This window comes from Haemaphysalis longicornis, unplaced genomic scaffold, assembly GCF_048455015.1.
Source record: "Haemaphysalis longicornis isolate Haplotype H1 unplaced genomic scaffold, Haemaphysalis longicornis Haplotype H1 scaffold_10, whole genome shotgun sequence".
NCBI lineage: Eukaryota > Metazoa > Arthropoda > Arachnida > Ixodida > Ixodidae > Haemaphysalis > Haemaphysalis longicornis.
In genome coordinates this window covers 119241504-119265654 of record NW_027526204.1, presented here as the reverse complement: position 1 = coordinate 119265654, position 24151 = coordinate 119241504, and the positions used below count along the sequence as shown (strand labels likewise).

The following is a 24151-nucleotide window of genomic DNA, read 5'->3' as shown; positions in this document are numbered from 1 at the left end:
AAACACCCAAGCCAAGGGTTGGCGACAAACTGGACATTCCTGCCAACGCACCCCAGATTTTTCCCCACTTCCCAACCCCACCTTCGAGCACTGGAGGGCTTCCCTGGCCAGCTGAAGCTGGTGGTCCGAGCGAAGACAGCCCGTCGAAGCCAAGGAATCGTGAACTAGGGATGCCCTTCACGGGGCGAGGCCCATAGCATCAGCCTCTGCTCGACGAATATATTTATTCTCTCTCTCTCTATCTCTCTCTCTCTCTCTCTCTCTCTCTCTCTCTCTCTCTCTCTCTCGTAGACGAGTGGGTGAGACGACTGGCTCTAACTCCGTTGATCTACCAGGCAATAGGTGTGAATCCTGCCCGTAGTTTATTTTCTTTATACTGTTATACTGAGTTTTGTGAAACGCTGGAATCAACGAATTGCTAAACAGCTTCGCTGTTTAAAAACTACAGATAAAAACCCTCCCCCGGCGAGAGGCACTCGACACGACCTTCACGCAGTGGCTTGAACTAAAAAGAAAGAAGAAACATAGAGCGTGTAAGCTCGCACCTCGTGAGGAGCGCCCGGTGTCGTCCAGGCTTGGGATCCGTGAGGAGCTCCCGCCTTCGTTGTCGGCGGCAGCGCGCCGGGTTGTGTTGCCCGCGCTACATTTTTGGTCGGTTGAGGGAATTCTGGAGCGGGGTCGTTGAGACGGAAACTGTCAAAGGACCGTGCTGTGTGGCGCTAGCGCCATCTGGTTTAACGGTGTATACACGGAGCCCTTTGAAGTTGGCCTCGATACTATACACATATGCATCGTTGGGGAGACATTTTTTGGGGGGCAAGATAAGAAGCTTGGCATCTAATTATGGTGGCCATAAGTCACAATGTCATCACAAATAGGGATAAAATAGTCATAGTAGCCGAGGAGTTCTATAGAGATCTGTACAGTAGCCGGGACATCCAGGATAATGCCGAACGAGAAAGTAGTTCAAACTTCAGAGGAGACAGACGTCCACCAGTAACGACAGAAGAAGTAAGGATGGCTTTGAAAGAAGTGAAAGGGGGCAAAGCACCTGGTGAAGATCACATAACAGAAGACCTCTTGAGGGATGGCGGGCAAATTGTACTAGTAAAATTGGCAAACCTATACACGCAATGCCTAATGACCGCGAGTGTACCGGAATCGAACGCGAACATCATCCTAATCCATAACAGAGGTGACATGAAGGACTTGAAAAATTACAGGCCGATCAGCTTACTGTCAGTCGTTTACAATGTACTTACCAATGCGAACAGAATTTCTGGCACCTTAGATTTCAGTCAACCTAAAGAACAAGCAGGGTTCCGTCAAGGCTATTCAACAATGGACCATATTCACACGATCAATCAGGTGATAGAGAAGTGCGCGGAGTATACTGAACCCCTATATATAGCCTTCATAGATTATGAGAAAGCATTTGACTCGGTCGAAACCTCAGCAGTCATTCAGGCATTACGGAACCAGGGTGTAGACAAGCATCATGAAAAAATACCAGAGGATATTTACAATGGGTCCACAGCTACCATCATCCTCCATAAGGAAAACAATAAAATAACTATAAGAAAGGGCGTCACACAAGGAGACACAATCTCTAAAATGTTATTGACAGCATGTCTACAAGAAGTATTCAGAACATCGGATTGGGAACAGGTGGGAGTAGGGGTTAATGGAGAATACCTGAGTAACCTCAGATTCGCCGATGACATTGCCTTGCTAAGTAACAGGGGGGACGAATTGCAAAGCATGCTTACCGCACTGGAGAAACAGAGTAGAACCGTGGGCCTGAAAATTAATATGCAGAAAACTAAAGCAATGATCAATAACCTCGGGACAGCACAGCAGTTTGAGATAGGTGGCGAGGCAGTGGAAGTGGTAAGCGAATATATATCTACTTAGGCCAAGTTGTGACCCCGGATCCCAACCATGAGGCAGATATAATTCGAAGGATAAGAATGGGGTGGGGTGCATATGGCAGAAATTCTCAGATAATGAATAGCAGCCTACCATTGTCCCTGAACAAGAAAGTGTATGACAGCTGAATCTTACCGGTACTCACCTACGGGGCAGAAACTTGGAGGCTAAGAGGGTTCAACTTACATTGAGGACGACTCAGCGAGCAATGGAACGGAAGATGATAGGTGTAACATTAATGGACAAGAAGAGAGCGGAGTAGATCAAGGAACAAGCGCGTGTTAAGGACATATTAGTAGAAATTAAGAAGAAGAAATGGACGGGGGCAGTGCATGTAATGCGAAGGCAAGATAACCGTTGGTCATATAGAGTGACAGAGTGGATTCCTAAAGAAGGCAAGCGTGGCAGGAGCGGCAGAAAGTTAGATGGGCAGATGAGATCAAGACGTTTGCGGGGATAAATTGGTCTCATTTAGCACAGTACCGGGATAATTGGAGATTAATGGGAGAGGCCTTTGCCCGGCAATGGGCGTAGATGGGCTGGTGATGATGATGATGGTCCCTGTGTATCGCCAAGAATATAGTGAGGGCCTTTATTGGCCCTCTATTGGCTTCACTGCTCTGCAGAATGGAAATGCACTGTTGGGAAGACACTTTATCAGGCGCAATGTAAGGAGTCTGATATCGAAGTATGAAGACCCCAGCACATTTGATTATCTGCCCACAAAGACCCTACGTATCTCTTTGGTAAGCTGTGCCCTGGGCACCCTGAGCGCCGTCTTTTCGTGAAAGTCTACGTTTTTTCCCGTGTCCGTCTCAGTGTTCTTAACAAGCGCAACTTGCCCTCAAAGGAATGCTACACCAACTAGCCCGACATCAAGCTTTACTGAACATCACCTTCGAAGTCGGCTTCATTGCACAAATATTGGTAGAATGGCGTTTTGTAGCGTGAGCTACACTGGCCGAGGTTGAAAAGTTTCGCGTGGCTCCTGGAGAGCCGTGCTGCGCGTGCGCGAGGGGCAGTGACGTCTCACGGCGCACAGCTGACGCGCCGGAGCAAAGCCACCTGCCGGAGCCGCCGCCGCCGCGACTAAACTAGGGTAGCCACGCGTACCTTAACTGGACTGGACTCTACTGGACTGGACCGGATTGGAAATCGTTTTAGCAGCAGTAACCATGGTAATCATGCTAATCCTAGACAACCAGGAAACCGAAGAAAAACAAGATGAACCTTAGCAAACGCTACGTATATCCTGCGTAGCCGAGCTAAGCCACTGTTAATTTTTTTAGGGTCAATTTGAGGGTTTTTACCGCCTGCCTCCATTGACACCATGTATTGTATACTGATCCTCCCTAAAGTCGGCTTACTGCTGCACAGGAATGCATTGCTAGGAATACATCTTTTGTAGGGCAATATATGAGCAGTTGTATGAAAATATCAGAGGCCTAGTTTCTTTTCATTTTCTTACGCGGCAAAAGTGTGACACATCGAACGTTAAGACAGAGGACGGTTTTTTCGTTTCGAATGAGCAAGTACAAACAAACAAAAATCTGTCCAGAGAAAACTTTGCGCACTGAAATGATGCATCGAAATTGCCTTAGTTTGACAAGAAGACTGAACGGAGCAGCGATCGACTGGCTGAGCAAACAGGTCTAAAGAAACATCCTCGTGTACCTCCGCTTCGCTCGCCTGACACAAGAAAGTATATTTGCAACAGCAGCCCGGGCGCGACAAAATTTAAATAAATTTGGTTGGGCTGAGCGGCCAGCCACCATCGAGACTTGTTAATCAGCAAAACATTTGGACTTCAAATAATCTTGGACACACTCTATTGAAGTGACATTTATATTATAGAACGTCCATATTAATTTACGCACCTATATAGAAATAAAAAGGGCAAATGGTTCTTTAGAGCTAACAGATTTCAAACAACCAAAAGTCTGAAATACACCGTTTGGCGCCTACCAGAGTGTTGCCAACTTGCCAGGAATGCAGGCGGAATGCATGATTACTGCCGTGCATTTTGTAACACGAAAACAAAATAAATAAATTTTCCTATGTCAAGCTTAAAGCCGATCGAGTTAGAACGGTGGTTTGGGCTAGTTGGTGCATACTAACTAACTGCTTTTAATTCAACTTAAAACCGATGCGCACAAGGCGCGTTTACAGGGTTCAACATGACGGGCATTCTATTTGCTACTTCACCATAAAGCCTTTCCATCAAATGCCGGCAGTGAATCCTTAAGGACTTTACCCACTGCTTCAAAAATCATAAGAGCTACAACTTGTCCTGCCTCCACATAAAGCACACAATGGTACTCCCAAAGACTGCAGCTGCAAGTGGCCAGTGCCTCCATTCTCTTTTCACTGAGCCAAATACGTTTTAAGCCAACTTTGAACCATTTACTGATCGGACAATGAAAGTTTAATTGCTCCCTTCAAAATAATAAATGCGCGACTAGAATAGACACCGTGGCCCACAGCATTCTTTCTAGAATTGCTGGCTAATAGTGCGAATCAGAATTTTCGTCACTTAACCCGTTTTGTTTTTTTAACCTTCCCATGTGTTCTTGTTGAATTCAACCACTGTGTTTTACCGTTACCCCCATTGCCGATTACCGTCAACCTTCTCCTTAACCGGATGTTTCAACCATGTCACGTTGTTCTAAACCATAGCTCTGCCCCTCAGTGATCGTATGTCACGGCACTACCATAAAGGCTACCAAGTTTCCAGTGTTGTTACCAGGTTAGTGGGAACATGCCGCTCCAAAGCGGCACAGACACTTCGCATTGGTACCACAGCAACACCAACGTTAACTACCCTCTTAAAATAAAACCTATTCTGAATCAGTGTTACACTTTGCAATTGTTGCTTATAAATGAGGACCTCAAACTAAAAATTGATCGCTGGTGTCCTACAACTAAGACTTTGGCAAGCAAAATGGGTACGGATCGGATTCTACAGCCCGATGGCTCTAGGTAACTAAAAATGGACGGAGTGAAAGCATAGTGGCTTTCGACTTAAAAATACCTGTACTGAAGCCTACTGAAGCCCATACGTGCACTGAAGTACTGAAGCCTACGTATAATGTGAGCATGCTGATTAATCGCACAAGTTGATTGATTCTGGGGTTTAACGCGTCGACGCAACGCAGTTGATGAGGCACGGCGTATTGGAGGGCTCTGGATTAATCTTGACCACCTGGGGATCTTTAACATGCGCCTAAACCTTGAAAACATGGGCATTTTCACTTTTCACCTCCATCAGAAAGCGGCCACCGCGGCTGGGAATCAAACCCACGTCCTCATGCTCAGCAGCACAACGCCATCAATCCCAAAAGTAGCAATCAGGCAGGCAGCAAAATACGTTAAAGCAAAATGTCCCCTTTGTTTGGTGATGCGAACGAGAGTATGTGCCAACCTAATGTTGGTGATGTCATCGTGAAGTATCGAGAAAACGTGCGATTGCACTGTGCTGCATCAGTAGATGCTGTTCAAGCAGTGCACACCAGGGTATGCGTCAGCCTAGTATAAGCATGACTGTAAATTGAGCGCACAAAAAAAAAAAAAGAGGACTGAACAAAAAAGACACGAAGACCAGCGCAGACTAAAAACTGCATCTTTATTCATCACACACCACATATATACCCTCTTTCACAACATCCGCGCATGATCAAATGTGTCCTATCGGCGTCAAATGAAACGCGAACACGAAAATATGAACCTGAACGCACAAATAGCACGATTTCTGTCCATGCAAGCCAAAATGACGCGTGGATTAGTTACAAAAACGGAGTTGGGAAAAGTGGATTTCCAAATATGCCGATAGCATGCCATTATATGAACTCTAGGAACAGTATTTTTCAATTTTGCACGTTTCGGTTGATATTTTCATGTTCGCGTTTCATTTGACGCCGATAGTACATGTCACGTCATACACGCAAACACAAGAAAAAAGGCACTTAACGCTTTACATTATCTCATGTCGTCTAACAACTTAATTTTCTTATCGGACAAGGCTACTGACGGTTGACTTATGGTCGATTATTGACTTATGCAAGTTCCCTTTATTTTAGACATTTGCCAGGCTTCCACTATCACTCTTGAAGTCCTATCTTGGTGGTGGAACTCCGTCAACGTTTGGTCAAACAACGGCTCGCACTTCACCAGTTCCACCACCAAGATAGGACTTCAAGAGAGATAGCAGTAGCCTGGCAAATGTCAAAAATAAAGGGAAACTTGCATAAATCAACCGTCAGTAGCCCTGTCCGATAAGGAAATTAAGTTGTTAGACGACATGAGATAATGCAAAGTGTAAAGCGCCTTTTTTCTTGTGTTTGTGTGCATGATGTGATACGTACACATTTGATCACGTGTGGATGTTGTCAAAGAGGGTATATATGTGGTGTGTGATGAATAAAGATCCAGTTGTTAACCTGCACTAGTCTTCGTGTCTTTTTTATTCAGTCCTCGTTTTTTTTTTTCTTTTTTGTGCACTCAAGTTAGTCATGAAATGTCACCAACTAACCTGCATTTCTGTGTTATTAATGTTAGCAGTAGCAGTAGTAGTAGTAGTAGTAGCAACAATTTATTGATCTATAAACTAGGAATGGTTCCCTTACCCTTATCTGATGTACATTGTGGTCTCACTGTGAAGAAGCGGCTTGTCCACACCAAGGAGAGCTAAAGAATAAAAGTAAATTTTTCCAAATGCAACTTAACTTATCATGACTTATGAATAGCCTATTACAGAGCATGGCAGGCCAAGGTTTTGTGGGCCATGCAACCATGCTAATTTACGGACAGCCTTCAAAAACCATACGTTAATTTGCTTCAACAAAATGGACATCAAGCCATAATGACCACGCAGTCAGTATACCAGTACACACATTGTTTTGAAGACATGTACAGTGCCATTAAAATAATTTTTTTCTTTTTTGTTACATTAGGAATTAATCATTCTCAGTTTTGCTCTCTTTATTTTGCAAATAACGTCCACTTCATTGCTTCCGTTTCCCAAATAATCACAAAGCTACTGCCATTTAACGAAGGAAGGTGTTTAAAATATACAAAATCCAACACCATCACTGCAGTCAACATACACAACAACCTCGATGCCAATTTTAAAAACCCCTCAAAATAAAACTTATTCTGAATCAGTGCCACACTTCGCAATTGCTTCTTATAAATGAAGACCTAAATCTAAAAATTGAGCAATGGTGCCCTTAAGCGTGCATGTGCATTTGTACGATCGGCGCTTTCGTGTTGCCGTATGCACGTGTCGCAAATGCAGTTGATTCCGCCTCAAACACAGACCTCATCATTTGGTACCGGTGACTGAAATAAGAAAATCTGCACTGACCCTACTCCAATTTGTTCATCAATCCACCTTCATCTGTAACAGGTGCACGCATTACTCCTAGTATGCAGTGGACGGTGTCACTGGGTCTCCTGTGTTTGAGGTGGTGCACATTTGACAATTTGTTACCTGGCTTGATTGACAGGGGGAGGAGTTTAACACGCCGACACAACGCAGGCGGTAAGGCACGGTGTAGTGGAGGGCTCCGGATTAATTTTGATCACCTGGGGATCTCTAATGTGCACTGGAATCTCCGACACACGGACGTTTTCGCAGTTCACCTCCATCAGAAAAGTGGCCGCTGCAGCCGGGAATCGAACCTGCGTCCTTTGGGTCAGCAGCAAAGCGCCTTGGCCACTGAGCCGGGTATTGGTATCTACAGTCAAACCCGTTTATAGCGAACTGCAATATGCACCGCGATTAGTTCGATATATCCAATAGTTCGATATAAGCGAACCCACCTACAACGAGCTTATTGTTACGAGTTCGCAATCCGCGGGAGCCCCCCACCCCCTCCCCAACTCCGCCATCCGTGTATGCAGAAACGAACACAGTGCAGTAGCCATTACCGGACCAAAATAATTCATTTATTGCAGGTATCAAAGCTACTTTCCGCCTTAACTGCCCACGTTGCAAAAAAAAAAAACGGCGATTTTTGTTTCCATTTTCGTTTTGGCGGCTTCAACTAGCATAGCATTCTCTACACGAAACATTGTTTGCACCATTTCGAGTCCGCGTCCTCAAATATCTAAGAAGCATTGGCGAAACACATCGACTGCCGAAAGCGCTTCATTATAAGCGTCAAACGGATTTCACTCGCGATATCATCGGGAACGTTGGCGAGCTCTTCCCACAGTTCACCGATGCTGCTGTCTTGGTCCGCACTCACTGACTGGGCGGGTTCCCTCACGAGTCCCGCGCATCAGAAACAGTTCCGGAAAGTATTGGGCGTCACGTCGCTCCGTGCGAGGCGCAATGTCTCGGACGCGGCTCTTGCTCCGAGATCATGCATTTCGGTGGCCATTCTAGGCGCCCAGAGTTCGATATATCGGATGTGAACTTCGTTATAAGAAATATGTTTCCGATGTACTTCCGTAACTTAATTATTTTTGTTCGATATATAGCATAATTCGCTCTATCCGGGTTCGTTATAGCCGGGTTTGACTGCAGCTGCTTTCATGGTTTGATGCTTCTTGCGTTTTGTGCTGCCGTGTAAGCAACAATTTCTGCTCATTTAGGCTATATTTTCAAGTGTTTCCGTGCAGTCCTCGTCTTGATGTGCGGCAGGCACAACAGTGCTGCATTCACCTCAGCCACTTATCTTTCGCTGTCACCATCCGACAACCCTTTGCGTACACTGCATGTTTATTTCTTTCGAACGTGGCCACAGCATCACGTTATTAGATTATTTCCGGTGTAGAGTAGCGCTTAAAAGCGACACCAGGCCTGGTACCTAGGTGAATAAACATATTGTGTGCTGTGACAAAACGACCGGACCACAACGGCAAAAGAATTGGGTTGCTCATGAAGTAAGCTGCGAAACAACAATTTTTGTTGGCTGGCTACAACAATGTAAAAACTTGCCGCTGCCAGAGATGCACACTGAATGAAGAACACATTCTGCATTTCCACCTGCGGCTTCGAATAAAAGTCACCGCAACCTCCGATACATGCCGGCATGCTGTACAAAATAAAAGACTCCAGAGTATTAACAGGCTGCTTTTGCAGCTGGCAGGAACATTCTCAAATGGCTGGCATGCAGTGCCAATCCTGCACACTATTCCGATGCCCCTGTCAGCTACAAGTTAATTTCAACTATGTGTAACCAAAGGCAGCTGAGAAATCGGGATCCAATACTGTTATAAACACTGCATGAAAATATTCAGGCTCGAGCACCCCATTATTATCGCTTGCTGGCAACACGGCAAGCATGGTAGCTTTGCTTAGTGATGCCACAGTGCCGCAATACGGTTTAAGGCCCAGTGCATACTATCTATACACTGGCTCAATCGTCGAGTAAGGTGGCAAAAGTTACAACCCAAGCTGACAACACTAAGAAAGGTTTAAGGCTTAATAATAGGAGACCATAGCAACTCGTGCTACAACACACATTATTAAAAAGAAAAACAAGACCCGTGGAGTTAAGAAAGAGCTACTGACACACGTCATGACTAATTCCCCACACATCACGAGGCGCGCGTGCCATCACCCGCATCTTTCAGGTTCACAACGTCGTAGATGTCGTTCCTCGTCTGCTTCGTGATCGGTATCTGCTTCCTCACCGACTCCAAGTGCTCGAGGTCTACGTCCCCAAAGACGATGTCTTCACCGGCTTCCGTCGCCGCAACAACTTTGCCCATGGGATCGACGAGCATACTGTGAGCCCACGCGACGTAGGAAGCCCCTTCGTCCCGAGCCGGGGACACGGAGGCCACGTAAACTTGGTTGTCGAGGGCCCTACCGCGCTGAAGCAGCTCCCAGTGAAGTGGACCAGTCGTCATGTTGAAAGCGCCGGGGTAGAACAGAAGTTTGCAGCCCTGCTTGGCGTAAAGCTGCGCCAGTGGCGCGAACCGGAGGTCGTAGCAGATACCGAGACCCACTTTGCAGTAGGGGGTGTCGAAAACGCTGAGGTTGCCGCCGGCCGTGAAGCAGTCGGACTCCTTGAACGTTATCTTTCCCGGAATGTCGATGTCGAAGAGGTGGAGCTTGCGATACTTCGCGAGCAACTCGCCGTTCGGCCCGTAGACGAGGCAGGTGTTGTAGAGCTTGCCGTTTTCGGTTTCCGACATGGAGCCGCCGATGAGGTAGACGCCGTTTTCTTTGGCAGCCTTGGACAGCATCTCGCTCGTCTCGCCGGGGATCGACTCGGCGTACTTGGGGAAGTACTGCACTCCGTACGGGAAGCCGAAGCACTCCGGCAGGCACACAAGCTTCGCGCCGTTGGCCGCCGCCTTTCTAATTTGCTCGCCGGCCCTGGCGAGATTATCTGCCTTGCTTGCCTTCACGGCCATTTGGATGAGAGCGACCCGAAAGCTGGAAGAAGCCATTTGGGGTAGCGGGGAGTATTGCCGAATGGTTTTAAATCACACTGCAAACACACACTGCAAAACGACGCGCGGGTTATCGGTGCGACGTGGTTGAGATTTCCGGCAATCACGTGGGCTTTGAGCAGACGGTCATGTCGAAGCTGTGGCGCAAGTGGTGCCTTAACAGCTGCTTGTTTTAGCAGAAACAAACCACAAAGAATTCGTAGCGTGATAACGTAACTAACAAAATAACGAACACCCGCAACTACCGACGCTCGCAGCGCTCCAACGGCTGCTACGACGTCCGACTTTTCAAGAAATAGAACACGACTATTTCGACGGTAACAGTAAAGGTATACGGATTATTCTGACGGTCAAGGTTTGTTTCGACCAGTATGAAACTCTATGGTTTCGACGACGGAGGGGATGGTACTGCTACAGTACGGAGAAAAGAAAAGGGAAGACTTTTAGGGGTGGAGTACCTTAGGGGATCGGGCTGTTGGCGACTCCTGTCGTCGTCGTCTCTGCCGTCGACACGGTAAATCAATTTGTCAGACGATGATCAGAAAATAAGTGTATAATGAATAAAACCAATTCAAAATAAACTAACATGACTTACACTATTTTAAAACACAGTAATTATCAAAATTTAATTGCATAACAAACAGAAATCGGTAAATTCTCTATCGAAATTGGTTTCAAATGCCAGGTTTTCTCCTGTAAAGCATTCTTCTTAGCATGCTTCGGCGTGTGACACGAAGACAACTCACGGCCAGTCTGTCTCTCGTTTAATTGATAACCTGTTTCTACAGAGAGGGTGCCACCGCCTCAGCAAGCGCACGATTGCTCCTTCCACCGTCGCTTCTCCGGCAACCAATCAGCGCGCGCCGGAGGGAGCGGCAACGGCTCGATGTTGGCTCCAGAAACGTTCTTTTCTGCGATAAACGCTTGCCCATTAGCAGCAATTTTGTTGTGGGAAACACGTCGCACACTGCATGTTTCGCCACTGCCCAGCTAGGTTTCACGTTAGTGGAGATAACCCGGTGTTTTTTCACTTTCCATCTGCCAGATTAATTATTGCTGCCAGTGACCGGTGCTCTTCAATTATTAGTTCTGGACTTGGACGCAGTTCGGTGTTCGTTTTTCGGGTGAGTTGCACCCAGAATCATCGGTTATGACACCAGATTATGCGTAATTACTACTAATCATTAATAATTAGAAATGACTCTGGCTTGTCAGTTAGCGCAACCGTTTTTTTTTTTTTTTTGCGGTTGGGAAAAATTCAAGACAGACTAATTTCGTGGCGTGATTTGGGCGGACGGGATCTGGGCGCCTGAATGTAGCAGTTATTACAGTTACGTATGAGGCTAGCTACAGCAAATGGTGAGCAGAATCATAACCTAGCCGCTCTCACGCTGAGTACGATCCTACCCTAATCTCACCAAGGAACAACACTTTCACCCACTTGTAAAAACATGGGAAAGCGCAAACATATGTGCGCCTCGCCTTTCCGAAATCTTTCCAAACCTGACCCGGCTGAAGGATCGGACTGCATGGACTCTCCAGCGTCTCCAGTATGAACACTGGTAGATACCTGCTGGGGACTGAGGTACCTCCCCCCACAGGAAAAACCCCTCCAACAACGTCCCTAACGTAACACAGCTCTTGTTTGTTTCAAACGTTCGAAACCGAAACTTCCGTTTATGCGTTCAAAATTTGCGCCACTGGCGCGGCGTGCCGTGGAGGGGCGCGGCAGTCGCTTGGGACTGTCACGTTGTCCCTGCTGTACGCACTGTGTGCGCTCGCGCTGTTCATTCTGTCGGCATTTGTAGCGAAGAAAGCCCGAAATAGCCTGCAATTTTAAGCCGGGGAAAGCCCGGAGCCGTCGACGACTGCAGCTGGTTTTCAGTAGAACTTTTTTGACGGTGCAAAACTCTTCGGACACATTGCACAATGGGTTTGCAGAAACTGCCAAGGGGCTTGTGGGTGTTCGTGGTTCTTGAAGTTTTGTTGCTCGCGTCCAACGTTCCGTGCGAAGCCCACAGTCATCTCAACAAAGAACGGGTACTTGACGGAACCGATGGATCCAGGGGCCAGAACCACGTAAACGTTGAAAAGCACGACTCCAGCTTCGATCACGAGGCAATCCTCGGTAAGCCAGTTTCGCATTGTAGGAAGCAAGAATGCTGCGGGTTTGTGAAGGCAATCTTTGGTCATATCAACGATGATGCTAGGCCAGCACACGTTTAATTCTTGGCGGTTGAGCAATTGCTGCAGCCGGAACGATAGACAGGCTTTGCTGCTAGCGAGGTCCGCGCGTTTCAACGGGGCAAGCTTGGTGCAATCTCGGCGTAAAACTGCGTTAACTAACCATTTGTGGTGTCTCTATGTGACGGTACAAATTCGGCAAACGTTTTGCCTTACCTGCCGTAGGATCTGTCATGGTGCTCATGGAAGAAATCATCACGAGACTACTTTGCCGCAGTCTTCAATCTACACTGTGGCCCGCGTAATTTTTATTTATTTATTTTCAGGGAGCAAAGATGCAGCCGAGGAGTATGACCAGCTACCTCCCGAGGAGGCGAAGGCGAGGTTGAAAGAGCTGGCGATCAAAATGGACAAGGACAAGGACGGGTTCGTGGACAGGGTTGAGCTGATTGACTGGATACTACGTTCCTTCAAGTAGGTACCGCATCCACTGAGCTAGCTCGAAGCTAAACGCCTTATGATGCGCTGACTGATGAGCTGCGACTGGGACAAGCACTTTTGGTTAAGAATTGACATGCGTGTCTTGACTCTTGTATCATACAGATGCAAGATGTGGCATTGTGAGTTATTATTTGTCAAACAAATGCTACCTTCCTTCTCACAACCTCAGCACCGATCTAGGGATGGTGTTTATAGCTATAGTTAGTTCGTGTGCTTTCTTCGGAATCGAAATGCTCACATCACACAAAAAATGCAGAACAGGACGGTTTTCCTGGAGAGAGCCAGTGGACCCATAAGGATTGCTGCATGCACCTCAACTGCCTATCTGTACTTTGAGGTGTGAAGCTGGGCTGGTTAGTTTATGCTTACGAAAAAACAACTGAGAACAGGATGAAAGAATGAGGAAAACGACGTACACGGACATTGTGTTTGTCATTTTCCTTGTCCTGTTCTTAGCGCGTTCTTTTTTTCTGTGAACTTTGTACGAGTGCTGCAACTTGGCTCAGCTCTCGCAGGGGGGGCTGGAGTGCTAAAGTGCTGTGTTATTTGTTGCAAACCAAGTGCACCAAAGAAATAAACTTGATTTGAATGTGTCGGAGGAATTCTGCTTCAGTGCAAAGTGACCCACAGGGCAAGCCCTGCCGCTTTGACTTTTGCCGCTTTGTTTGAAAAGCAAACAATGCAACTCTCCGATACACTGCTTCTGAGGACGTGGTACATCTTTTACGTATGTTCTTGTGACGATAGGTGAAGACTCCTTCATTGTTTCTATAAAGACCAAGTCCGCTAAGATCGCATAAAATGCTGTGCAAGTACTTCGTATGTAGTGTGAAATTGAGTTTTGCTCCCGCTGTTCCGGTCATAGTGGACTTGAGCAGCGATAGTGCATGGCTCAGGTTTCTTTCAAAGGGCACGGGCCTTGTGGGTTTTCAGTTTTCTGAACAACATAGGCTTAAAATCCTTCACAGACAATTTTAATATAGGTCAGCTCTTATGCAGGGAGGTAAACTTTTCTTTGCTGGCTTTGGGCAGTGCGTCATTTGCTCCGTCCTCAGTGAAGCATACGATGCAGATGATGTGCTCTGTAAATGGATAAATGTGGGCTTGCACATCTGATATTTCCATTGGCTACGCTAACCTTTGTGGTGCTTTTTAAAGGCTGCAGCTGTGTTATTTTAGTTGCTCTCTTCGTTTTTAAACTGGACACCCTGGTGGCTGTTCATAAGTTCAGTTTATTTGGCATTAGGCTATAGTGTTCACTTTCAGTTTTCATTGCTTTGTATTGTCATAGAACATGACGGTGGATTAAGGAAAAGTGTGCGTGCACATATTTGATTATACTCCTCGCCTTTTGCCTTGAAAGGAAATTTAGCCCTGCTTTTTTTTTTCCCTTTCTAAAGTTGCAGGCTAGGGTTGTAAGACAATTGCAGTCCTGTAGACCTCGACGGGGCTTTACAGAGTCATCCTTTGCACGCACAAGCTGAATTTAACAGGGTAATTTATTTTAACTCGGCACTTATAAAGAATACAATGGTAGCGTTAAACCGTTTTTTAAAGTGAAATTTTAGACATGTAAATGCGTAACTTGGAAGGGATAATTCACCAAAACTGTGGAAATTTACTTTCAAGTGTTGGCTTTGGGGGCCCGTGTTAGTATTAGGGTAACAATACCTACTGTACCTAAAAAGCATTTCAAGTCTTGTTTGTGGATAGAGATGTGCAAGTGCGCCAGCATTCCATAGCATTTTGAGTGCCGACCATCAGCTGTTGAGTTTCAAATGTTTCGTGCCAGGCTGGGGTGCGGTTTAAGTACCCTGAAGAACCACCTGAAGTCTCGTGCAGGCGTGGAACCAGCAGTTTTAAGAACATTCTTGCTCATATAAAGCTGAAAACAAGGGCTACGTCAACGTCTGATCCCTGTGCCCGCTCCAGATACTGTACATGTCAACACATACAGCCCGGCCGCATTTCGCGCCGGATACACCGAGCACACGTACTCACACATAGACTTGGCAATCGGTTCTGCTGTTCTTTTTCCACTCGTTGAGTGGCAGGTGGAGAAAAACCCGCTTGGAAGTGACCATTTCCCAGTATTCCTGAGATGCCTAGACAGAGACCCTTACACTCCCACCTCAACTAAAAGGTTTAAAGAAACTGCTGCAGACTGGGAGAAATTTAAGCAGAAATCTCAACTCACATACAGTTCCATAGAACACTTGGGTATTGATGAAGCTTGTAGCCTTGTCACGGCACATATCCTTGACGCTGCAGAGAACTTCATTCCCCAGACTTCTGGTAACACAAGTAACCTAAGGCGGCCCTGGTGGAATGAAGAGTGTCAACAAGCAGGCCAGGCACAGAACAAGGCGTGGGGCATTCTTCGCAGGTACCCCACTGCGGACAACCTTGTAGCGTTCAAGAAGCATGGGAAGGCGCATTCGCCGTCAGGCCAAAAACAATACCTGGAGGTCCTTCTTAACTTCAATAAATTCTTTCACCGATACAAGAAAGGTTTGGAACAGGATAAGAAAACTAAATGGACAAAGCACACATGGCTTACCCCTTGTTGACACCACTGGTGGCACCCTGGAGGACCAGGCAAACGCGTTGGCACAACACTTCGAACACGTCTCAAGCTCTTCACATTACACAAGCACATTTATACACTACAAAAAGTCAGCTGAGCGGAAGTCCATACGTGACCACAAGCAATCAAACGACTCCTATAACTCTCCATTCTCCCTTCACGAGCTCATGACTGCGTTGGCTGGTTGCAAGCCTTCGGCACCAGGTGCAGATAACATTACGTACGGCATGATCAAACACCTTCATACAGACACAATCGATACTCTCCTGTTTTTATTTAACAGAATATGGTGTGCTGGGCACTTTCCTAAGGCATGGAAACAGGCTATTGTTGTGCCACTGCTGAAAGAGGGAAAGGATGCATCCTGTGTCTCAAGTTATCGTCCAATTGCCCTGACCAGCTGCTTGTGCAAGCTGTTCGAAAAAATGATCAACAGAAGGTTACTATACTTCCTGGAATACAATGGTATTCTGGACAGCTGCCAGGCAGGTTTTCGGTTGGGCAGATCAACAACAGACCAACTTGTCGCTTTTGAATCCTATGTTAACAAACAGTTTTGTATGTCCATATTTTTTGATCTAGAAAAAGCATATGACACTGCCTGGCCTGAGACCTGAAATCTTTTGGAATTTGTGGGAATATGCTTAATGCCCTTGAAAGCTATTTGTCTGAACAAACATTCAGAGTGAGGGTCGGGGCTGCAGTATCCGGGCTGTATATGCAAGAAAATGGCTTTCTTTAGGGTGGAGTACTTAGTTGCACACTTTTTATAGCTAAGATGAACACACTTGGAAAAGCTCTGCCCCGTACCATTTTTTACTCCATTTACGTGGATGATGTTCATATCAGTTTCCGGTCCTGTAACCTGTCTATCTGTGAACGGCAGTTACAACTTGCCACAAACAGGCTTGTAAAATGGGCCGACGAAAATGGCTTTAAGCTAAATCCTCAAAAGAGCACATGTGTCTTATTTTCCAAGAGGCGTGGTATTCACCCTGAGCCCACCGTCCAGCTCAGTGGAGTGGCTGTGCCTGTGAAGAAGGAACACAAGTTTTTAGGGATTGTGCTAGATGAAAAGCTGTCATTTATTCCACATATAAAGCTACTCAAAATAAAATGTATAAAGGCAATGAATATCCTAAAAGTCCTATCCCACCACTCCTACGGCGCAGATAAGATGTGCCTGCTGCGTCTCTACAACAGTTTAGTGAAGTCGCGGCTGGACTATGGGAGCGTAGTATACGGGTCAGCTTCGAAAACCGCTTTAAAAATGCTTGACCCTGTTCTGCACCTTGGGCATCGCCTTTCGTCAGGAGCCTTCCGAACGAGTCCTGCACAAAGCCTATATGTGGAATGTGACCAGTGGTGCCTGGAAGACCAGCGCTTATACACAGATCTATTGTATGCCATAAAGCAACATCCATTAAAAATCACCCTTCTTCGTTTATTGTCAATGACACCTCTGCTATGCACTCGTTTCTCAGTCGGCCCTCTATATCTATGCCTTTTTCGTTGAGAGTGAGAGTGCACGCTGAAGAGCTTGGGGTTTCTTTTAGCGAGACTTACAAAACTTGGATCACAGACCTTGTTGCTCCCTGGGAAATGTCCCCGATTTCTTGTGATTTATCTTTCAGAGCCATTTACAAAAGAACTGCGCCAAGAGAACTCATCTTGCAGCACTTCCTACATCTACGACACAAATACCCCTACACAACGTTTTACACAGATGCCTCCAAGTCCGCCCATTCTGTGTCATGCGCTGCACATGGCCCAAACTTTGCTATCACAAAGACAATGAACAAAAATACCAGTATTTTTACAGCTGAGGCACACGGCATTTTAACCACTGTGGAACACATTACAGAAACCAGAATACACAGTTCCATTATTTTTACAGTTTGCAGTCCTCACAAATGCGCTGAGTGTAGTATTAGCTCTCCATTCAGGAAAACCAACTAGAAACATTATTTTAAACCGTCTTATCAAATCCATGATGTCTGCTTACGCTCTAAAATTGACTGTAGTAGTGTGCTGGGTACCTGGGCACAGTGGAATTTCAGGCAATGAAATTGCTGACCAGAATGCTGCTGTGGCGGCTCTCCGCTGTGTTGTAGATATCCCACATGTGCCCTACCTAGACATGAAACCACTAGTTCGGAGTATGCTTCGGAGGCGCTGGCAGGTACAGTGGGACACACAAATCGAAAACAAACTGCACATTATAAAACCACACATAGGGAAATACAACACAGAGAAACGGAACAGGTTCACAGAAATATCAATATGCAGATTAAGAATAGGTCACACACACGCTACACACTCATACCTTTTAAACGGAACCCCACCACCATCTTGTGAGAAATGCGGACGAAGACTTACAGTCCTCCATGTATTGATTGAATGCTTGGCATACCATGACGCAAGGAAACGACACTTCCCAGAACTATACACCTACACGATACCCTTACACCCATCCTTGTTTTTATCTGATCAACCCCCGATTAGAAGTGAACGCCTTTTAGCCTATCTCGCTGACATTGGATTTTTAGCACTCATCTCATACCATGTGTGACATCAGGGCCACCCAATGCAAATAGTGAGGGCGGTTCTGAGCGTTTTCATAACGTGCCAGGGACGTCACCGCCATCCCTGCTATGTTATGGCGCTCCCAGCACACACATAAACATCGTCACTGTTACCTCTCATCTTATTCATCTTCGCTTCTTAGAGTAAGGGCCCTTTACACCCATATATACACTATTTTTATGAAGTACATCACAATCATCGCCATGGCATTTTAACAAATGTGACAAAACAAACATTGTCTTGGCGCTCTTTGGCCTCAGACGCCCTTGCGCCAATAAAATATACATAGTAGTAGTAGCGGATACACCGAGCAGCGCCGGGAACCTGCCGCGAGCCGATCCAGGCAGTCCCGCTGTTTCGCTGGCGGAAGAGCAGGAAAAGCCTCATATAGGCATACATGTGGTCTGGACTTTGGCGTGTCATTCCTTGTGTTTACACTGGTACAAAGTATAATCACATAACAGAGCATGTCACTGTATTTTGTTCAGTCAGCTATCAATCCTTGATATGTTTATTTTTCTACCGACTTCGCATTTCATTGACTATTGCAGTTCCATAATTTCTGCTGTATGAAAAGCATTGCTCTGCCCATCTTGTATTTCCTCCCCATCAACAAAACTGTACAACTCTCTTTATTGCGGAGCTTTGTCTTTTTGGCACTATTTCATTGCTTCCTTGACCTCCCTCTTGGTTAGAATGAGCATTCTGTGTTTGCTTAGTCGGAATTTTACTGAAGCCATGTCTGTTCAATTGAACGGATAGCAATAGAATGAAATTTAAGAAACGTGCAACAAGCTCAACATTCAACAGCAGTTCAATAAGGTGTTCCGCTAAGCACAAGTTTACTATTCACATTACTAGCACAAAAGATAACAAAAAGGCGATTACTTAAGCACGAAGACTTCTACCTTCACCGCCATAATATACAAATGTGCCACGCGTACAATCCACTGCGATTCGAAGGTTATCGCGGGAAAACTACTCTTTCAAATCAAGCAGACAACACCCGCTTTAGCAAATCTTCCATGCCAGTTTCGTTATCGTCGGCGTAGATAAAAGGCAACCAAGTCTGTACTTGATAACAACGAATGTAAAGCTTGAAACCCAAAGGGTGTCAAGTCAGTCGTGCCGGTCATTGCTGTAGCACGGAACAGCCAACAAAGAGAAGAGTGCGAAATCTTGATTTTCATGGTTCCAAAATGAAACCGTAGGACAGTGACACGAGTGGCCGCTCGATGCTGGCACGATAACTTTATAATCGTGCTCGACTGTACTTCATAGCTGATAAGAAAACTTATTAGTCCCTTTCCTATAGGAAAATACAAAACATGCGAATCGTGATAGTAAACACCCAGTGTTGGCCTCCACTTCCGCCTGACGAACTTCGAGGACCGCGCGCCAATCACGATCACACTCACGAGCACGTGCCCGCATAACCGCCTGCTCTTGACGAACGAATCACCCGTGGCATACCCATAGATGGTGAACAGGAATTTAGGTCATCATCATTATCATCATCATCATCTAAGCTCCTTAAGGTGGGCTTTACTGTTAGCATTCAGCATACACAAATCGCATGTCAAAGTCAGTTATTTCAAGCTTCGTTTGAAAAACAACGCGCAAGAAGCCTTGCTTTGCGCGTCCCATCTCTTGGTCGACCGCCCCCCCCCCCCTGAAAAAAAAATTCCTGGCTACGCGCCTGGATCGCGCAAAATGAAGCAAAAGTGGCCAGCCAGGAGAACCAGTCCAGCTCCACTGGCCGCGCTTCTCTTAGGACTGCAGCAGGGGCGTTGCATGCAGGTTTGCCTGGCCAGCCAGTCGCGTGCTGCCGCTCACTGGCCGGCTGGGTCAGCTGGAGCGTCACTTCAGCGTGGCCGTAACAGCCACGCTCTCCTGAGTTTCGCTTCCAGAATCTGAGTTTTGGTGGTCGTTTGTGCCATAGATACGCATATTTCAGGTGTCATATTTTGTTTCTTGCAGTCTTTGCAGTCAACATTCATAAAACGTTTGCCCTTACTGTGTATGCTTGTGTTGCGCGTGTTTGTGAAGGTTGCTCACGCAAGAGGAAGCCGAGGAGCGTTTTGAGGACGAGGACAAGAACGGCGATGGGAAGGTGACGTGGGATGAGCACGTGAGCGAGGCGTTTGGGTCGACGGAGAAGATTTCCGGCAGCGACACTGAGGACAGCGACCTGAGGGTACGAGACGGGAGTTTTGCCCCGATCGATTTGATTGGTTGTTGTGTTCGTCCTCTTCATATCTTGGGGATGGTGTGTGCCATCTTTTTATAGTCTGTAAGGAAGCCTTGCAGCCATTTACCTAAGCCATAGCTAAGAAACATTACTGGGCAACTGTTGAGGGGCCCACAAAAGAAACACAAAAAGCACGAAAGAAACAACTTGTGGGTGGTTGTTTTAATTTATTGTCACTTTGTCATCCAAGAATTCTTTTCTTTTTCATTTTTGCACCTATGCAAGTTAGGGACAAATCCAATAAATGTGTCTTTGGTGCCAATATATTGCGTAGCAGCAGCTTGTCGACTGTCGCCTACTGCGAATAGCTGCAGTAAAATTAGCCACGAAAAATACCTCAAAGTGTACAGTTGTGGTGAAAAAGCGAGAAGATTATACTTCGGTGAGGGCAACAAAAGGGTCACTGGCAACAAAAAGTATGTTTATGCAGAAAGCCCGTCCTATGTGGAGTGAATTTACATGCGAATTCGCTGCTACGGCGTCACTCGTGCGGCAGAACGACTTATTTTTGTTGCGGTGGCAGTAAATCGATGTGCAGCACGCAGTCATGGGCACGTTACCGAAAATAAGTAACAGTGTTACAGTTACAGTTACCTAACCCAAAAAAGTAACTCTGTTACAGTTACAGTTACAGTTACGAAGTTTCCAAAAGTAACTAGTTACAGTTACTGTAAAAAAGTAACGTTACTTTTCCATTACTGTATGAAACTAATTAATACATAACAAGATTTAGCTTATTAAATAGAAACGTACGAAGGCATGAGGGCCCAGGCAGCGGTTGCACTTGCTGTGTCGGCAGAAATGGCTGCCAAACGTTTGAAAAAGTACAAACATGGAGGCCGAACTTTAGTACTAAGCTTGAGGACAAAACAGACGAAACAATCAATGACAACTAAATTCATTTTCACCTACAGTGTTCTCGCTGGACCGCCTTGCATAGTGAGGGAGAAGGGGGAAAAAAGGATGGGGGTGGTGGATCGCCGGAAGGCCCTTTGGAGGAAAACGGAAACGGATGTGGGAGTACTTCGGTTGTCAAGGTGTTTTTGAAGGCTACTAAAAAGAAAGCGCTGAGTTAACATTTTATTTCGTTGTACTTGTCGTCGGAGATGGAGACCAATTTGAGCTATTCCCGAAGCGACGTTTGTCCGTAGGCCCTCGGAGTCGTTCTCCTGCCCCAACCCCCAGCCACCCCCACCCCCGGAATAAGCCAAGGTTATTTCCAAAGGGAATAGAAACGGAACTGGACGCTTTACTGTTTTTTCCTGCGACCCCTGTCCTCACAAATGCGATTTTTGTCGCCTAGACCGAGAAACACTGTTCTCCCAATACCAGCCTTTCACAGCAACCACGTCCCCGATCCCAGAGCCCGCTCCCTTCGTTTTCTTTGAGGCGTAGGCCGAACGAAGCTCGTCCAAGTTTTCTTTGCGCCCAACATTCAGAAACAGATGTAGCTACAGTATTCGTTTCTGCCCAGCTCTGGAAATGAAGTTGCGAGGCTTTCCAAGAATATTTCCTCGTGTAGCGGCAGTGTGGTCAGGCGTCTTGCCGGCCAAGATGCTGGGTGGTGTGTTGGGGTCATCTTATGTGTGAAGGGGCATGGAATTATTTACTTCCTCGAGCTCGTTGGGGTACTGTTGACAGCTCGACAAAGCCTTTAGACCAGGGGTTTCAAACACGTGGTCCCAAATACGGCCAAGGGTCTCAAAAGCGCACAATGGTCACAAGCAACTGCAGCTTGTGAATCGAACACTCTACAGTGCGCACAGGGCTGGACGAGTGCGGGGACGCCGAGAGACTCCCCGCGGCGTTTTATGACCCCACAAACGGGGCTGCACGTCGCTATTGAGAAGGCGACGCATTGGCGGGAGTTTTCCAGGCTTCCGTAAAAGTGCAAAGGCTTCAGTGCGTTGTGCAGTGTTTGTGGATGTTTTTTTGTTGTTTTGTTTTTTCCTGTTCGCCTTTGTGTCAAACATTACTGCGCCCCAGAAGTGGCGAAAATGGTGCAGCCGCGCATCGTACTCTGAGCTGTGCTGTCAACATGCGCCCACGTGCGCTTAGGCGCGTGTCTCAGCGTTATTTATGGTCTGGGTGAGAGCGACATCACGCTGCTGAGGGAAATACTGCAGCTCATAGCTAAAAATTTCGAGCCCTTAGCAGACCGCGTGGGACACCACGCACACGTGTACGTCTAAATATTTTTAGTCCAGCTGTTTTTCACCCATGTGAAGGGAGTGAGCTGGCATACATGAAGTAGGCGAAGGCTCTGCAGAAGAAAGTCTGAAAAAGTTGAAAGCAGAAACTGTACATCGGCCGTTAACGAGTGTTGCTGTTGGATACTTTTTTATAGAAATGAAGTAACTGTAACGGTATTTCTCGTTACAGTTACTCCATAAAAAAGTAACAGTGTTACAGTTACAAGTTCCTTCAACTTAAAAGTAACTAGTTACAGTTACAAGTTACTGAAAAAAGTAACTAGTTACCGGTAACGCGTTACTAGTAACTAGTTACCGCCCAAGACTGGCAGCACGTACGGCGTCGCAGCAGCGAATTCGCGCATAAATTCACACCATTGAGAGAGAGAGAGAGAGAGAAAGAGCAATCATTCTTAAGCTCTTTTTCAGTTAAAAATGTGTTTCCAAGCTAGAATGGAGCTCCGTAAGTTATTAAAGGCTGCTTCTTTCAAATTGCACAAAGTTGTATTTGGTATTCGCGGCCCCTTTAACTACTGCCCTTTTAATTGTGACGGTGCCAGCTATTAGCGGCAGGCTTAAGGGAACTATCTTTTGTTTGTATGTTGTAGTAATTGCTCCATGCTATACAGTAGACTCCCATTAAAATGAAGTCCATGAAGACCATAAAAAGTGCCAATTAACCGAATTTCCAGTTGAACAAAAAGCACAAGAATAGCATTGTTATTAGTCGACAACACGTCTCCCTTCTTGATTTTGTTTAGAGTCTCGACTGTCATTACCAATTCAAGCGTACGACATGATTTGCTGTGATAATTCAGGGTTATTGCTACAGGCGAAGCCTAAAGCATCTACCACAAAAACTCCTCATACAAAGCTGTGCGCAAAAAAGAAGTTTAGGAACCTAAAAAGTGAGAGATACGCACTTTGGTGCGAGTCTCAACTGAACTGCCGCTTTATCGACGGTGCGATCTTTCAGTTGCAATGGCGCCGACATAGTGCAGGGCACGGCGGTGATTCGGCACTTACGATTTTAGCTTTTGTCGAGAAATGATGGTTATTTCGATTCCTTTGGTTTAAAATAACTTCCAGTCAGCCGATGTAATGGGTTTTAGCTTCAAATTATTGAGCGATTCCTTTCATTGAATTGCATGTGAAATTGCCGGGACCAGAACATCACCGCCAGTTAAGCGACTTAGAATGATCGAAAGTTGACTGTATTATGCATTCCTCAATCTTAGTCCTGCTTTTTTTTTTTCTTCGTCTTTTTCTTCACGCTTTGCTGTATGTAAAAAGACCAGGCCCTAACGATCTCCGCTGCTCACCAATTGCAAAGTAATGTTTGTCCATTTGTCAACTATGGGCATGTCTGTATGCCTGCTTGGTGCCGCGATCTTGATATATTCTTTTCTCTGAGTGAAAGTTCAGCTTTAAGTAGCGGCGAAAGTTTCCCACAAGAGTTCAACAGGTGACCTTCAAGCAACCTTTTCAGCAGTGCAGGCCTTATTTGACCTT

The 24151-nt window shown here is 46.1% G+C and overlaps 2 protein-coding genes and 1 long non-coding RNA gene across 4 annotated transcripts in view; 1 reads left to right on the top strand and 2 right to left on the bottom strand.

Moving 5' to 3' along the window:
* Positions 1-463: 463 nt before the first annotated feature.
* On the bottom strand, positions 464-10966 carry LOC144159188 (uncharacterized). Its single transcript, XR_013320264.1, has 3 exons — positions 10797-10966; positions 6552-6612; positions 464-667 (listed from the first exon to the last, which is right to left on the bottom strand). It is a non-coding gene; the product is annotated as an uncharacterized LOC144159188 (long non-coding RNA).
* Positions 6889-10609, bottom strand: LOC144159186 (omega-amidase NIT2). The gene has a single exon (XM_077690517.1). It carries the CDS (start codon positions 10333-10335, stop codon positions 9475-9477), a length of 861 nt encoding a protein of 286 aa, XP_077546643.1. The 5' UTR covers positions 10336-10609; the 3' UTR covers positions 6889-9474.
* A 1116-nt stretch (positions 10967-12082) lies between the features above and the next one.
* The window catches only part of LOC144159183 (reticulocalbin-2), a 52807-nt gene continuing 40738 nt past the window's right edge, over positions 12083-24151 (top strand). Inside the window, exons 1-3 of one of the 2 annotated variants that reach the window (XM_077690514.1) lie at positions 12083-12466; positions 12849-12996; positions 20246-20393. In XM_077690514.1, coding sequence (XP_077546640.1) covers positions 12268-12466; positions 12849-12996; positions 20246-20393 — 495 coding nt within the window. In that variant the 5' untranslated portion in view covers positions 12083-12267. The remainder of the gene's footprint in view (positions 12467-12848; positions 12997-20245; positions 20394-24151) is intronic. The other variant, XM_077690513.1, reaches the window with a different exon arrangement.

What these genes read in the sequence shown, in the direction of transcription:
- LOC144159186 (XM_077690517.1), bottom strand. Translation starts at nt 10,335, where the DNA reads ATGGCTTCTTCCAGCTTTCGGGTCGCTCTCATCCAAATGGCCGTGAAG.